The 15,176-nt window shown below is 40.3% G+C and overlaps 1 protein-coding gene across 10 annotated transcripts in view; it reads right to left on the bottom strand.

Moving 5' to 3' along the window:
• Positions 1 to 400: 400 nt before the first annotated feature.
• Positions 401 to 15,176, bottom strand: part of BCL2L13 (BCL2 like 13) — a 96,316-nt gene continuing 81,540 nt past the window's right edge. For 7 of the 10 annotated variants that reach the window (XM_039249999.1, XM_039250001.1, XM_039250000.1 and 4 more), the window contains one exon: positions 401 to 6,950. In XM_039249999.1, coding sequence (XP_039105930.1) covers positions 6,132 to 6,950 — 819 coding nt within the window. In that variant the 3' untranslated portion in view covers positions 401 to 6,131. The remainder of the gene's footprint in view (positions 6,951 to 15,176) is intronic. The other 3 variants (XM_039250008.1, XM_039250010.1, XM_039250009.1) reach the window with 2 other exon arrangements.

Below are 15,176 nucleotides of genomic sequence, written 5' to 3'. Positions count from 1 at the left end.
CCTCTAGCAGCTTAACAAGGCTGGATTCTAAATCAATCAATCAAACGCTCTCTTCTTCAGAAGCTGTTTGGCATATCTGAAAGTCAGGTGGACTATCTGGTGTAGTCAGAAGGTCAAATCATTCCTGATCTCACCACTTAGGATCTAGCACTAACTGCAGAGATGCTCAGGGCTACCTTAAAGGGTCACAGCACCAGAACCTGCTTTTATGTTCCAACAATATCACTGCTGACTGGGAACCTGAATATTGAGTGCCCTTTGAATATTATGATCCTGTTTTCAGAACCTGAAGGCAAAGCACGTAAGTGTGTACCTATTAAGACCATAAGATTATCTGAAATGATCCCTCTGAAGTCAAGGACATAAGGTTACCATATGAATACAAAGAGGAGTCCATCAATTATCTTCAGATCTCATTTTATTTCAACCTCCAGTGTATTCTCCCCAACACACTGCTTCTAACAGCACAGTTCATAGATTTGGATTTTGTTCCTTTCCCCTGATGAAGAGTAGATTGGCCAAAGGGCAGATTAACAGGAGGGAAAAGGAGGAGCCAGAATAACCCACAAATAAGGTGAGCAAATCAGAGTTGTTAGGAGAGCTAATGGAAATTCATACAAAGTAAATACATGCACTCAAGTGAAATGCTTATGTTAATTACCAAAATTACCATTTAATTCCAGTAATTTTGAGGAGATGAGAGCATTAGAACCAATAATAAATTGAACTCAGTCAAGGGATGAGGTAGAAAGAGGCACTTTTAATGTGAAGGAAAAGAGAAATGAAAGCTAAGATAGCAGGAAAAATAAACGAATTCTATCTTTTCCTTTGGTGCTGGCCAAGGACCAATCTATGTAATACAATTGTCTTGCTAAAAATGAGGAACCAAGTTATTCCAGACTCTGTAACAGGGAAGATTGTATTTCAGCTTCCTTTTATTCCTGGAACAAACAGTAATAAAATGTCAAAACTTTTGTTCATAATAATACACTGATTAACCAATTTCCTCTGGTGGGTGCAAAAAACACTCACTGAGCAACATCACTATAAAACTTCCCCTTAGAAGGTTGAGAAGGGAGCAAGGTACACCCTAGGCCAGCTGCTACTTTTTAACTTATTACAAGGCCTTGCAAATATCCCTGAGAACATCTCCAACCTGAGCTTACGATGAAGCAGCTGCCTGGCTAGAGCTATTGCAGTGTAAACATAAACATCGGGAGGGCCCTGATGGTCTAAATTCACAGGAACATGGTAAGCCAGGTACAGGCTAAATAGTCTTACATAAAGGGAAGACCAGGATGTTTTAATATTTTAGTTTCATGACCGTTTCCACTCTCTATGGAGTTCTATACATGAGGTAACTAAGGAATAGTGACTAAATTCTTAAGAACTGGTATTCTATAGCCAAGGCCCCAGTGTAGTGTGGAATAGAGCAGATGTTTCACTGGAAAGTCACCTAGGGTCAGCTCTGGGCGAGATGTGTCTGTGGCTGTGCCTTGCCAGCTCTCGAGTTGGTGACCTCTCTAATGTTGAGAGGCCAAGCAGTGACTCTCAAGTGGGGAGGTCTCCCCCACTTGATTTCATCTCACTTCACAATCCATGGCATAGGCAGGGGGAAAGGAAAATAGGGAAAAGGGAAGAGAAAGTGTCAAGATGCTGTCTTCAAGTCATTTGGTGATGATTCCTGTAAGACTGCCTTACTCTTGTTTACAGGCAGAAGTACTTCTCTGACACACTAACTAAAACTAATGAAAGACCTATACCAGCAATAACTGTTCATTCTTTAGCCACAAGGCACCGCATTCGCTATTTAAGGGAAAATCATCTGTTACAAATTGGGAATAACCCTGGACATAACCTTCACTCCTGTTTCTGTAGAACATGCTCAATATTTAGATTAGGCCAGATGGAACCATTGTACAAATCAAGAAAAAACTCCCTTTCTTCCAGGGCACAGTCTGGTGCGCCTGGCTGCCCTTGTGCGGTCTGTGATTGGCACAACCATTTGTAGAGAACCTACTGATCCTGCTTGGCAGGGTCATAAATGTGAAAACTGAAAAAAAGCACTAGACTTGGAGTCAGAAAAATTCACAGTGTCACCTTTGCCTCTCCCATGCTAGAAGACTTGAAAAGTCATTAAACCCCGATTAGATCTCCTCACGGTGTAAGCTGGGGGTGAGGGCTATGAATATCCACTGCAACCGTGAAGGTGGAATAAGGTATGTGAGGGCACACAATTCCCGGCAAACTAAATGTTCAACTATTTGTTAAAATTCTAATGACCCACACTTTTTAAGGAAAAGGATACTCTAATACAGGAAAAATATGCACCCTCAACTGGAACCCATCTCACAGCTGAACCTCCTCAGTGGTGAATGCTGTAATGGGAAGTTGTCACTCATGGCAGATTTCATTCCTCCAGAGAAGCCACATTTTTCTGGCACAGTGTTGCTGAGATACAGTAGCGCCCTCTCATCTTCCCTGGTGGATGCCTGAAACCGTGGAGAATACTGAGCCCTATGTATGTTTTCCCCCCAACATACATATCTATGGTAAGTTTAGCTTATAAACTAGGCATAGGAGACATTAACAAGAAAATAGAATTATGGTATTATACCATAATGAGTTCTGTGAATGTGATCTTCCTCTTGTAATAATCTTATTGTACTAAGACACTTGTGATGACATGAGATGACAAAATGCCTACGCAATGAGATGGAGTGAGGTGAGCGATGCAGGCACTGTGATGAAACGTTAGGCTACTACTGACCTGAGGATACATGAGAAAGGATCATCTACTTCTGGGCCATGGCTGACTGCAGGTAACTGAACCGCAGAAAACGAAACTGCAGACAAAGGGATTTGTGAGGAAATCGGTTCAGAGGCCAGAAACTGTTCTATAAAGTAATCAAATAGTCTACAGGCCTTCTATGAAATATGATCACCACCTCAAATTCTTACCTATAATACCTTTTATTTCTATTAAGACATCTCTTAAAATAATTTTAAAATTCTGCAGGTATGACATTTGTCCACGTCATGCCTTTTAGAGAAAAAGGCAAAGAGCGGGCATTACTTTTGTATTATTAGAGGGAATTAGCATGAAGGCTGGGGAAATTAATTTCCACAAGACATTAATGGTTGTGTACTTCAAAAAACCACATTCCTGGGCTCATTGTTTATTCCCCCAGGACAGACCCATTTAAGTAGCTGCATTTTGATATGAGATGGTACAGAAACCCAGGCGAGAGGGCGTATCAAGGATGCCTTTGTGTGGTGAATGTGTGAACCAAATGGTCAACAGTTGCTTTTCATTTTCTAGAAAGCTTTCTAGAGGGCAATGATACAGGAGTCCCTGTAAGGCACACTATAGATACTGATTTCTATGGGCTCAGAATTATTATTTTAATACAAAGAGGATAAAGTGGCATTCTTTAATTCTGGTATTTTTTTCAAGAAACCTTCGGTGTTTTTTTTGCCAAGTTTTCAGAAATCATTATATTCAATAAAGCAATTAAGAAGAATTCTAGAGGACTTACTAATACAAACTCTTCCTCAATAGTTTAAAGAATGAGGAATGATAAATGGTGATCTTCTTAATTCCACATTTGAGTTCCATAAGCAGGTGGCATTTATCCTCAATCTTCCTTTTACCTTAGATTTAGATGTAATGTAAGTTGGGGAGGCCTGGGGGAGAAGAAATGGCCTCCTACTACCAGCCCCACCAAAAAAGAGGGAGGTGGGAGGTTGAGAAATAATTTTCTTTTAATAAGCAAAAAACAGGAACTGTTGTAAGCAGCAGTCCTCATTAGGGTATTTCCCCTCCAGTGCCAGAGGCAGAGGATAAGGAAGTGAAGAAGCAACAGGCACAATGACACATCCTATTACTCAGGAACCACCAACGATTCAATCTAGAGAAAGCCAATGGAAAAGAGTATTAACCATTACCCAGCAAGATGCAATTGGCGAATCACTCTGGGTTAATGTTCAACAGATAGGAGAACAGACCAGCACATGGCAGCATCCTCTCACAGGTCTCAGTCTTTCCTTTAGTGGAGAACACAGATCTCCTTGTAGTGGCTCAGAACTAAACCCGATTTCTATTAGAGCTTAAATGTGTTCAGCTAATGGGTTTGAGGCTCCAGAGTTTAAAAGTGTCAACACTGGAAGGAAAATATTTTATTATAAAAGAGAAAAAAATCAAGATAACCCACCAGTGTGCTCTTATCCTATGCAAACACAAAATTGGCAACTAGAATACTGAGTGACCTGATGTCAGAGCCAACTGTCAGAGTCCAAGGAGTGAAGACAACCTTTACTGCATCAATCTCATTCCCCCACCTCCCCTCTAGCTACACTAATCAAGGTGCAACAAAACCCTTTAAAATATCACTCCCTAAGGCGCTACAACTCAGAACATAAAGATACACTGCATGATAAAGCTGAATAGACAACACACTTCAGACCTTTCCTCGATCAGCTTTTAAATAGTATTGCTTTAGGGAGAAGATTTAATTAAAAAAAAAAAATTTAAAAAAGAAAGCACATTTAAAACGTCAAGTTTTGGAGATCAGGATAGTAAAGTAATTTTATTACAAATTTCAGGATCTAAAAAGTAATTTGTTACATTTACTAAGATAAATCTGAGATGACCTGTATCAAGCATGTGTGTCCTGCATAGTGACACTGTGATCCTCAGGCATGAAGACACGGTCCCACCCCACCCCCCCCGCTTTAGGGATGGGATCAGCCAGATGAAGGAAAATTACACTGATTCTCAACTAGCACATACTGATTAGAATCATTTTGGTTTATCACTCTGGCATTTGGACTGTAAAGAGTTCAGGGAAGAAGTCTTATTCTTAAACTCTGAAAGCCAAACTAAAATCTTGAGGGCACCCTCAAGAAAGTCAAGCTTTTCTTGTACTACTTTTTATTTCAATGGTATTTAGGAGACTTTATGTATTTAGTAAGAGTCATGATTCAACTGGTCTGTAAGCCCAAATATGAACATCCTTATCACATGGCAAGAGACCGCAGAGAAGCTGGTTGACCAGTAAGAAGACTGAGGCCAGATAAGAAAACACACTAGTGCAGGTTCTAGACAGTGACCACCCAGCAACAGAGGTGCTGCCAGCGAGTAACCATGAGCTCTGTAGGGTCGCCATACACAAAAGGGCCAGAAAAGACCTCGACAGGCATTTCTAAGCCATCCTTCTGCTTCTGAATGTGACAAATTCCCTCTCTAGCCAGTTACTTGCCCTTGCATTCACAGGCAGGGAACCCTAGGTCTCTGTTATATTTATTTTTTTTAAAGATTACTAAAGATAACATCTTTACAAGGTGTAGGGAACATCAGGGACTTAGTGGGCATGAGCAAGTGCTCTCCCATGGCATCTTACAAAGAACCTGGGGGCGAAGAGGAGCGGTGCAGTACCTGAGGCAGCGGAGACACAGGGGAAAGCACCCTCGCGCTACAGGACTAAGAAGGTGGGGAAGAAAAGAAGAGCCACAAAGGAATGGCTGCAAAACACAGCATGTTCATCAGGAAAGATGAAATTCCAAGGGCAGGAACAAATCAATAGCTGAGGAGCCCACAGCTAAGCTCTGTTGCTTGGGAATTTCTAACCCAGATTCTCCTAAATTAACCCTCTCCCACTAAAGCTGTGGCTCTCAACAGGAACAATTTCACCCCCAGGGGACATTTGGCGATGTTGGGAGACACTTCTGGTTGTCACAAATGGGGGAAGGGTGCTAGTGGTATTTAGTGCGTAGAGGCCAGAGATGTTGCTAAACATCCTACAGTGCACAGGACAGCCCGCTACAACACAGGATTCATCATGATGTCATTGATGCCAAGGTTGAGAAGCCCTGTTCTAGAGGGAGTCCTTGACTCAAGAGATTCTGAACGGAGCATGAGCCACGGCCCTTGGAACTTAACAGTCAGACAAACATGAATGCCCTCTACCTCAAGCCCTACTATGTGGATCGATTTATGCCTTATTGAGCCAAAGTCCCCCATTATCCCAGAGTGTTCCACAAATGTCCAATCAGCTGTTGGCGGTTCAAAGTCAGTCAGTACAGCTAAGACCTTACATCTTTTTTGTCTTCTTTCTCTTCTGAAAGATCTGCTATTTCTTTCTCAGAGCCAGTGCCACCCCAACTACCACTGCCAGGATGGCAACGGCAGCGGCCCCTCCAAACAGCAGTATAGACTTGCCCTCACCCAGGGGCAAGGCCTTCTCCTCTCCAGCAGGGGAGGGCCCTTCTCGAAGACTCTCTCTCCTAACAAGCATTTCCTTTTCACTCAGCAGTGTTTCTGTGGGTTCCAGTGCAGGGATCACTTCCTCTTCTAGTTCAACAGATTCAATTGCTGCTGCTTTTGTCTTCATCAAGTTCTCTTCTTCATCAAGTTCCACGAACAACGATGTAGCAGGGCTGACTTTCTCAACTGCAATCGCTTCTGTGTCGGGTTCCCTCATCTCTAGCAAGGAAGTGGCAGTGATATGCGGAAGTAAGGGAGCGGGTGCTTCAGGGAATGCCTCCTGCAGCTCCTTGGTTGGCAAGACTGCAGATGCCACGGCAGCCTCTTCCACACCTTCAGGTATTTCTTCTTTCTCCACATGTACGATGTCAGAATTGGAAGAGTTGTTCTCGCTTTTCTCTCCAGCCCCGTTACTATCTAAGCTTTTGACTTCTTCGGGATCCATTGCAATCTGCTGCCAGGACTCGGGACCTAGGGACACTGGGAGGCTTTCTGTGTGCCAACTCTGACTGGCTGAGAGTGAAACAGGTAAGCTCTCTGACTGCCAAGAAGTGGTCACAGTAGGAGACTCTGGAGGACTGACTTGTCCAGAGTTGTCACTGGGCAGGATATAAATGTCATTGCTATCTTCTGCAACGATTCCAGGGTATTCCTCCTCCTCTGATTCAAGGTTAAAGACAGTGCCCTGGAAGAGAAGGAAGAGAGTCAATACAAAGAATGGTAAATATATTTAAAATAAATATAAATCTGGAAAAAAATTCTTTTCCAAACTGAAGTTCTAGGAATAAATACATTGTTTACAGTTATGTAGTTTCTGGATTGAATGCATTTAACTGTAGACAAATGCAGAGGAAGAATTTATTTTTTATTCGTTTTTTTATGAATATAATGTATTGTCAAATTGGCTTACATATAACACCCAGTGCTCATCCCAGCAAGTGTACTCAAAAGAAGAATTTTTAACAAGTTAGTCCTCTGACCAATTTCCTTGAAACTAAAAAACCAAAATGTGATTTTTATATTCAATTTGATGTGTGTATATATATATACTTATTGTATTGAATATATGTATATATTCAATATATGTATATATTCAATACAATAATTAATGCAAAATAGCAATGAAAATAAAGGCAAGAACCTTCCTCTCAAGGCATTTATCACTTAGTAAGGCAATGCTACCCTATCCTACAGTCCAAGTGCTAGTAAGAGTTCAGCTGGAGAGATGATGACTTCTTGTGGTGGAGGCTACAGCAGGCAGAGAGATGCCTGAGAGCTTCATGGAGAAACCAGCATTTACAGTGGCACGTAAGAAATGGGTCATAGTCTATGGTGAAAGCCATGGACAAGACACAATACCTGCAAAAGCATATAAATATAAAAAAGGGGACAGCACAAAAACAGACACTCAGGTCAATGGAACAGAAAAGAGAACCCAGAAATGGACCAACAAATGCATGGCCAACTAATTTTTGACAAAGCAGGAAAGAATATTCAATGGAATAAAGATAGTCTCTTCAGCAAGTGGTGCTGGGAAAACTGGACCGCGACACATAGAAAAATGAACCTGGACCACTTTCTTACATCATACACAAAAATAAACTCAAATGGATGAAAGACCTAAATGTAAGACAGGAAGCCATCAAATTCCTCGAGGAGAAAGCAGGCAAAAACCTCTCTGACCTTGGCCGCAGCAACTTCTTACTCAATGCGTCTCCAGAGGCAAGGGAGACCAAAGCAAAAATGAACTATTGGCACCTCATCGAGATAAAAATCTTCTGCACAGTGAAGGAAACAATCAGCAAAACTAAAAGGCAATTGACAGAATGAGAGAAGATATACGCAAATGACATATCAGATAAAGGGTTAGCATCCAAAATCTATAAAGAACTTCTCAAACTCAACACCCAAAAAACAAATAATCCAGTGAAGAAATGGACAAAAGACATGAATAGACACTTATCCAAAGAAGACATCCAGATGGCCAACCGACACATGAAAAGATGCTCAACATCACTCATCATCAGGGAAATACAAACCAAAACCACAATGAGATACCACCTCACACCTGTCAGAATGGCTAACATTAACAACTCAGGCAACAACAGATGTTGTCAAGGATGAGGAAAATGAAGATCTCTTTTGCACTGCTCGTGGGAATACAAACTGGTACAGCCTCTCTGGAAAGCAGTATGGAGCTTCCTCAAAAAATTAAAAACAAAACCACCCTGTGACCCAGCAATTGCACTACTAGGTATTTATCCAAGGGATACAGGTGTGCTGTTTTGAAGGGGGACATGCACCCCAATGTTTATAGCAGCACTATCGACAACAGATGTCCATCGATGGATGCATGGATAAAGGAGATGTGGTATATCTATATAATGGAGTATTACTTGGCAATCAAAAAGAATGAAATCTTGCCATTTGCAACTATGTGGATGGAACTAGAGTATATAATGCTAAGCGAAATTAGAGAAAGACAAGTATCATATGACTTCACTCATATGAGGACTTTAGATACAAAACAGATGAACATAAGGGAAGGGAAGCAAAAATAATATAAAAACAGTGAGAGGGACAAAACATGAGACTCTTAAATATGGAGAACAAACAGAGGGTTGCTGGAGTGGTTGTGGGAGGGGGGATGGGCTACATGGGTAAGGGGCATTAAGGAATCTACTTCTGAAATCATTGTTGCACTACATGCTAACTAACTTGAGTGTAAATTAAAAAATTAATTTAAAAAAAAATAAAAAGAAAATAAAAAAGGGAACATTATGTAGCCCAGTCTGAGTAATGTACTATGTACATGAAGTATAGAAAGTTCTGTTAGGAAAGGGACCCTGGAAAACCTGACAGAGAACTAAGAAATATGGACTTTACTCAACAGGACATGGTCAATGAAGTCTTTTAGCTACACAAGGACCATCACAGCTCCACTTTAAAATGATTTGAGAGCAGTGGCCAGAGGGACACCAGAAATGCAGGACTCTTGCTTCTCTCTTTAACAAGAGTCTTTACACAAAAGCAATAAAAATAAATGTCAGGGGCACCTGCTCAGTTGGTAGAGCACCCGTCTCTTGATCTCAGGGTCGTTGAGTTCAACAAAGCATGAAGCCTACTTAAAATAAAAAGTTTATTAAAGAAATTCACTGTCTAGATGTGAAGACTGACATCTGAATAATTTTAGTATGATACACAAAGCTCTAAGACAGGTATATGCACAGGACAATAGGGGAACCCAGAGGAAGAGAGAACCAACGGAGTGTAATGTTCATAAAGACCTAAAGAAAGCTTCACAAAATGTATGGATGACACTCGGAAATGCTTGCAGAGAGTCTGAGTAGGACATGTAAGGCAAATTAATTCCTATTTTGTGATTATAGTTGCTATTCATAGGAAGTAGAATAATTTTATTCTTCAATCAAAACCAAAAGCATTCTGTATACAGTAAGGCTCTAATATAAACCAGTAGTCTATTAGCCCCACATAAAAAGAAACCAGAAAAGCAACTAAACGAATAACATGATCATAATGTCAACATTCTAACTGTCCCGCGTTCTACCTCAACCCTTGTTTCAATCTCCTTAAGAAGTCCTGGAGGTCATCAGGAATAGTCTGTGAATGAACATATGCAGAAAGACAAAACAGTAGAGTAATTATAAATACAATATTTGTAGGAAAAAAGAAATGGTTTGAACCCTAGCTCCACACATACCAGATGTGTAAATTTGAATGCACTGCTTGCTTTCTGAAGCAGGTTCCAGGCTCTGAGCTGTCAGCACAGAGCCCAATGCAGGACTCAAAACCCCCGAACTGGGAGATCATGACCGGAGCCAGTTGGACACTTAACTGACTGAGCCACCCAGGCGGCCCTTTTGCTTAACCATTTAAACTTCAATTTATTCATAAATGGAATATGAATTCATTGGTAAGGTTGTTACAAAACTTAGATATAATATTTATCATGCTTAGCATAGAACCTTCTACATAGTAAGCAATCAATAATAAATTATCCTGTTTTTTTCATTATTATTATTTTTGTTGTCATTGGGTTTTTTTTTTTTGCTATTATTTTTGGTATGCTGATGGGAGAAAGAACCACCTAAACTGAAAAAAAAAAATGTAAACTAGAAGCAATTTGAAATAATACCCTTCTTTAGGTAGAAAACGTAATTAACAAACTTTTTCCTCCTTCCTCAACTCTCCTAAATAGAGGTATCACAAAACTGGAAAGTAAATCTCTCTTTAGAAAATTACAGTAGTATAGGGGCGCCTGGGTGGCTCAGTTGCTTAAGCATCCAACTTCAGTTCAAGTCATGATCTTGCAGTTCGTGAGTTTAAACTCCACATTGGACTCTGTGCTAACAGCTCAGGGCATGAAGCCTGCTTCGGATCTATGTCTCCCTCTCTCTCTGCCCCTCTCCCACTCGCACTCTCTCAAAAATAAATAAACGTTAAAAAAATTACAATAGTATACATCAAACCAATATACAGGTTATTTCTATGGGACAGAACTATAAGAAAAGTGTGTATTCTATAAATTTTTACAATGATGACTTTGTATAAAAACATCTATTTCCATTCTTTTAAAGACCGTTACATATAAATTGGGGTCTGCTGCCTCATAGGAATTTGAGAGTAGTAGATATTCAACAATCTCAACATGAGTTGTGAAATAATTTGAGTCAGACGAAGAGAATGTACTGAATATCTTTTGTACATGTCTCTAAAACAAAGGGCAGAGCATATTAGAACACCATTTAGAAATCGGTATTTTTAATTTTTTTTTTTTTTTTTTTTTTTACAAATAGTTTATTGTCAAATTAGTTTCTACATAACACTCAGTGCTCATCCCCAAAGTGCCCTCCTCCATGCCCATTCCCCCCTCCCCCCCACGTCCATCAGTCCTCAGTTTTTGTCAGCATTCAAGAGTCTCTCATGGTTTGCCTCTCTCCCTTTCCCCCACCATTTCCGCCCTTCTTCTCCCCCTTGGTCCTCCGTCAAGTTCCTCCTAATCCTCCTATACGTGCAAACATATGGTATTTGTCCTTCTCTGCCTGACTTATTTCGCTCAGCATAACACCCTCAAGGTCCATCCATGTTGCTACACATGGCCAGATTTCATTGTTTCTCATTGCCATGTAGTATTCCATGGTATAGATAAACCACATCTTCTTGATCCATTCATCTGTTGATGGACACTTAGGCTCTTTCCATGTTTTAGCTATTGTGGAGAGTGCTGCTATGAACATTGGGGTACATGTGCTCCTATGCCTCAGCATTTCTGTATCCCTTGGGTAAATTCCTAGCAGTGCTATTGCTGGGTCATAAGGGAGTTCTATTGTTAGTTTCCTGAGGAACCTCCACACTGTTTTCCAGAGGGGCTGTACCAGTTTACATTCCCACCAACAGTGCAGGAGGGTGCCCGTTTCTCCACATCCTCGCCAGCATCTAGAGTTCTCTGATTTGCTCATTTTAGCCACTCTGACTGGCGTGAGGTGGTATCTCAGTGTGGTTTTGATTTGTATTTCCCTGATGAGGAGGGATGCTGAGCATCGTTTCATGTGTCTGTTGGCCATCTGGATGTCCTCTTTGGAGAAGTGTCTGTTCATGTCTTCTGCCCATTTCTTCACTGGGTTGTTTGTTTTTCGGGCGTGGAGTTTGGTGAGTTCCTTATAGATTCTGGATATTAACCCTTTATCTGATATGTCATTTGCAACTATCTTTTCCCATTCCGTTGGTTGCCTATTAATTTTCTGGGTTGTTTCCTTTGCTGTGCAGAAGCTTTAATTTTTTTTTTTTAATTTATTTCTGAGAGAGAGAGACAGCATGAGCAGGGGAGGGTGAGAGACAGGGAGATACAGAATCTGAAACAGGCTCCAGGCTCTTAGCTAGCTGTCAGCACAGAGCCCGATGCGGGGCTCAAACCCACGAACCATGAGATCATGACCTGAGCCAAAGTCGGACGCTTAACCGACTGAGCCACCCAGGCGCTCCAGAAATTGATGTTTTTTTAAAAAAAAATATTTTATTCTTTTTTTAGTATTGATACATGATAAACACATTCATAAAATTTACATAACCCAACATTCACCATTTTTAGGTGTGCAATTCAGTGGTTCTTAGTATATTCACAATGTGTGCAAACATCACCACTCTAATTCCTGTGCATTTCCATCATCTCGGAGAGTAAGCTTTGGCAATCACTCCCAGTTCTCCCCTCCTCCTTCCCCTGGCAACCACTAATCACTCTCTGCCTCTAGATATGCCTATTCTGGGAACTTCATATAAATGGAATCATACAATGCGTGACCTTTCGGGCTTAGGTTCTGTCACTTCACATGTTTTCAACGTTCGTCCATGTTGTAGTGTGTATCAGCACTTCCTTACTTTCTGTGGTTTTGCAGTACCCACTAAATGGATATACTACATTTTACTAATTCATTAGTTGGTTGACACCAGTTGTTGGTTGACATTTCCACCTTTTGGTACTTGTGAATATCCATATATAAGTTTTTGTTCAATCACTTATTTTCAATTCTTTTCAGTATATAGCTACAAGTGAAACTACTGGGTCATACAATTCTATGTTTAATTTATTGAAGAAATGCCAAACTATTTCTCAAAGCAACCATACCATTTTATATTCCCACCAGCAATGTAGAAGGGTTCCAATTTCTCCACATCCTAACACTTGTTACTGTTTTATTTTTTTATCAGCCATCCTAAGGGAATGTGAAGTGGTATCTCATTTGGGTCTTTATTTGCATTTTACTAATGACCAATGATACTAAGTATCTTTTCATTTGCTTATTGTCCATTTGTTTATTTTCTCTAGAATAATGTCTATCTAAATCTTTTTCCCACTTTAAAATTCTATTGTCTTTTTATTATTGAACTGTTAAGGCTTTTATCTTTTACTTTTCAACAAAACTACTACAGGGATGCCTAGGTGGTTCAGTGGGTTGAGTATCAGACTCTTGGTTTTGGCTCAGGTCATCATCTCACAGTCTGAGAGTTTGAACCCCATGTTGGCTCCATGCTGACTGTGCAGAGCCTGCTTCGGATTCTCTTTCTCTTTGCCCCTTTCCTGCCCTTTCTCTCCCAAAATAAATAAACTTTAAAAAATAATCAAATAATATAACCAATTGTTTGGCGGCAAGGATGCTTGTAAAAAAGGTTGAGACTAAAGAAAACAGAGGAGGTAAAGTACTAAAGTAACCAGTAGTCTATGCTAGTTAATAATCTTATTTTTTATATTTAAAAAGATCTGCCATTAGTATTGTTCTTCATATGGATTCCTTTCCCAGGCTCAAACTGCATCTAAATGAGACCTTCATAACTATAATCTTATGGGATTTCATCTGTTTTAAATTCTCAAATTTTCATCAGTACAATGGTAATATAAAACCACTCGAAAGTTCTGGGACTTATCATTCAATAATGAATAATAACAGAGTCCCTTTGCAACCAAATGCAGCACATAAAGACTGTACCCCCACCAACAGGAGAGGTCATTAATTACTGACTGCCAGGAGATAGTGCTTGTTCTACTGAAGGATACAAACCACAAATAACACTTCTGCATCGTTTCTCTATCTTATCCCATTGTGAGTAACTTTATTTTGGCTAGCATCTACCTCATTACCTTCCTCTTCCTCTCCCTCTATTTAATTTGATCATGAAGTGCTAACTATATCTCAATATTTATTCTTAATGTATCTTAACATATCAAAATATATTTCCCCCTCCTCTCAACATTTTCTGCTATCAAATATAAGCAATCATTATTTTTCACCAAAGACTCCTGACCATCTTTTTGATGTTGCAATCCAATTTAGAGACGAAAAATAAAAAACATTTCACCAGTCAGCTAAGCCAAAAACCTGGGAGCCATACTGGATTTCTCCTATTCCTGAAAGTGGTTTGCTTCTCATTGCTGGGAACTGTGCTATATAGATGGTAGTGATAAAACACTATAATCTCTGCCCCTCAAAGAGTTTAAAACCTAGTGAAGGAGACAAACATGGGGTACTGTAGGAGTATGAAGAAGAGAAATTTACTTGGGGATTCATGGAAAGCTTCTTAGTAGACAGAGAACAGGGGTATCTGGCTGCTTCAGTTGGTGGAGCATGTAACTCTTGATCCCAAGGTTGTAAGTTTGAGACCCATGCTGGGTGCAGAGATTGCATAAAAATAAAACCTTTTTGACCTGAATGTGAGACAGGAAACCACCAAAACCCTAGAGGAGAAAGCAGGAAACAACATCTTTGACCTCAGCCTCAGCAATTTCTTCCTTGACACATCCCCAAAGGCAAGGGAGTCAAGAGCAAAAATGAACTATTGGGACCTCATCAAGATAAAAAGCTTCTGCATGGCAAAGGAAACAATCCATTAAACTAATAGGCAACCAATGGAATGGGAAAAGATAGTTGCAAATGACATATTAGATAAAGGGCTAGTATCCAAAATCTGTAAAGAACTCACCAAACTCCACGCCCGAAAAACAAACAATCCAGTGAAGAAATGGGCAGAAGACATGAACAGACACTTCTCCAAAGAGGACATCCAGATGGCCAACAGACACATGAAACGATGCTCAGTGTCACTTATCAACAGGAAATACAAATCAAAACCACACTGAGATACCACCTCACACCAGTCAGAGTGGCTAAAATGAGCAAATGAGAGGACTCTAGATGCTGGCGAGGATGTGGAGAAACGGGCACCCTCTTACACTGTTGGTGGGAATGTAAACTGGTTCAGCCCCTCTGGAAAACAGTGTGGAGGTTCCTCATTAAATTAACAATAGATCTCCCCTATGACCCAGCAATAGCACTGCTATGAATTTACCCAAGGGATACAGGAGTGCTGATGCATACGAGCACATGTACTCCAATGTTCA

This window comes from Hyaena hyaena, unplaced genomic scaffold (assembly GCF_003009895.1).
Source record: "Hyaena hyaena isolate Hyena2069 unplaced genomic scaffold, ASM300989v1 scaffold_368, whole genome shotgun sequence".
In the NCBI taxonomy this organism is placed as follows: Eukaryota; Metazoa; Chordata; class Mammalia; order Carnivora; family Hyaenidae; genus Hyaena; species Hyaena hyaena.
This window is presented reverse-complemented; position numbering and strand designations above follow the sequence as displayed.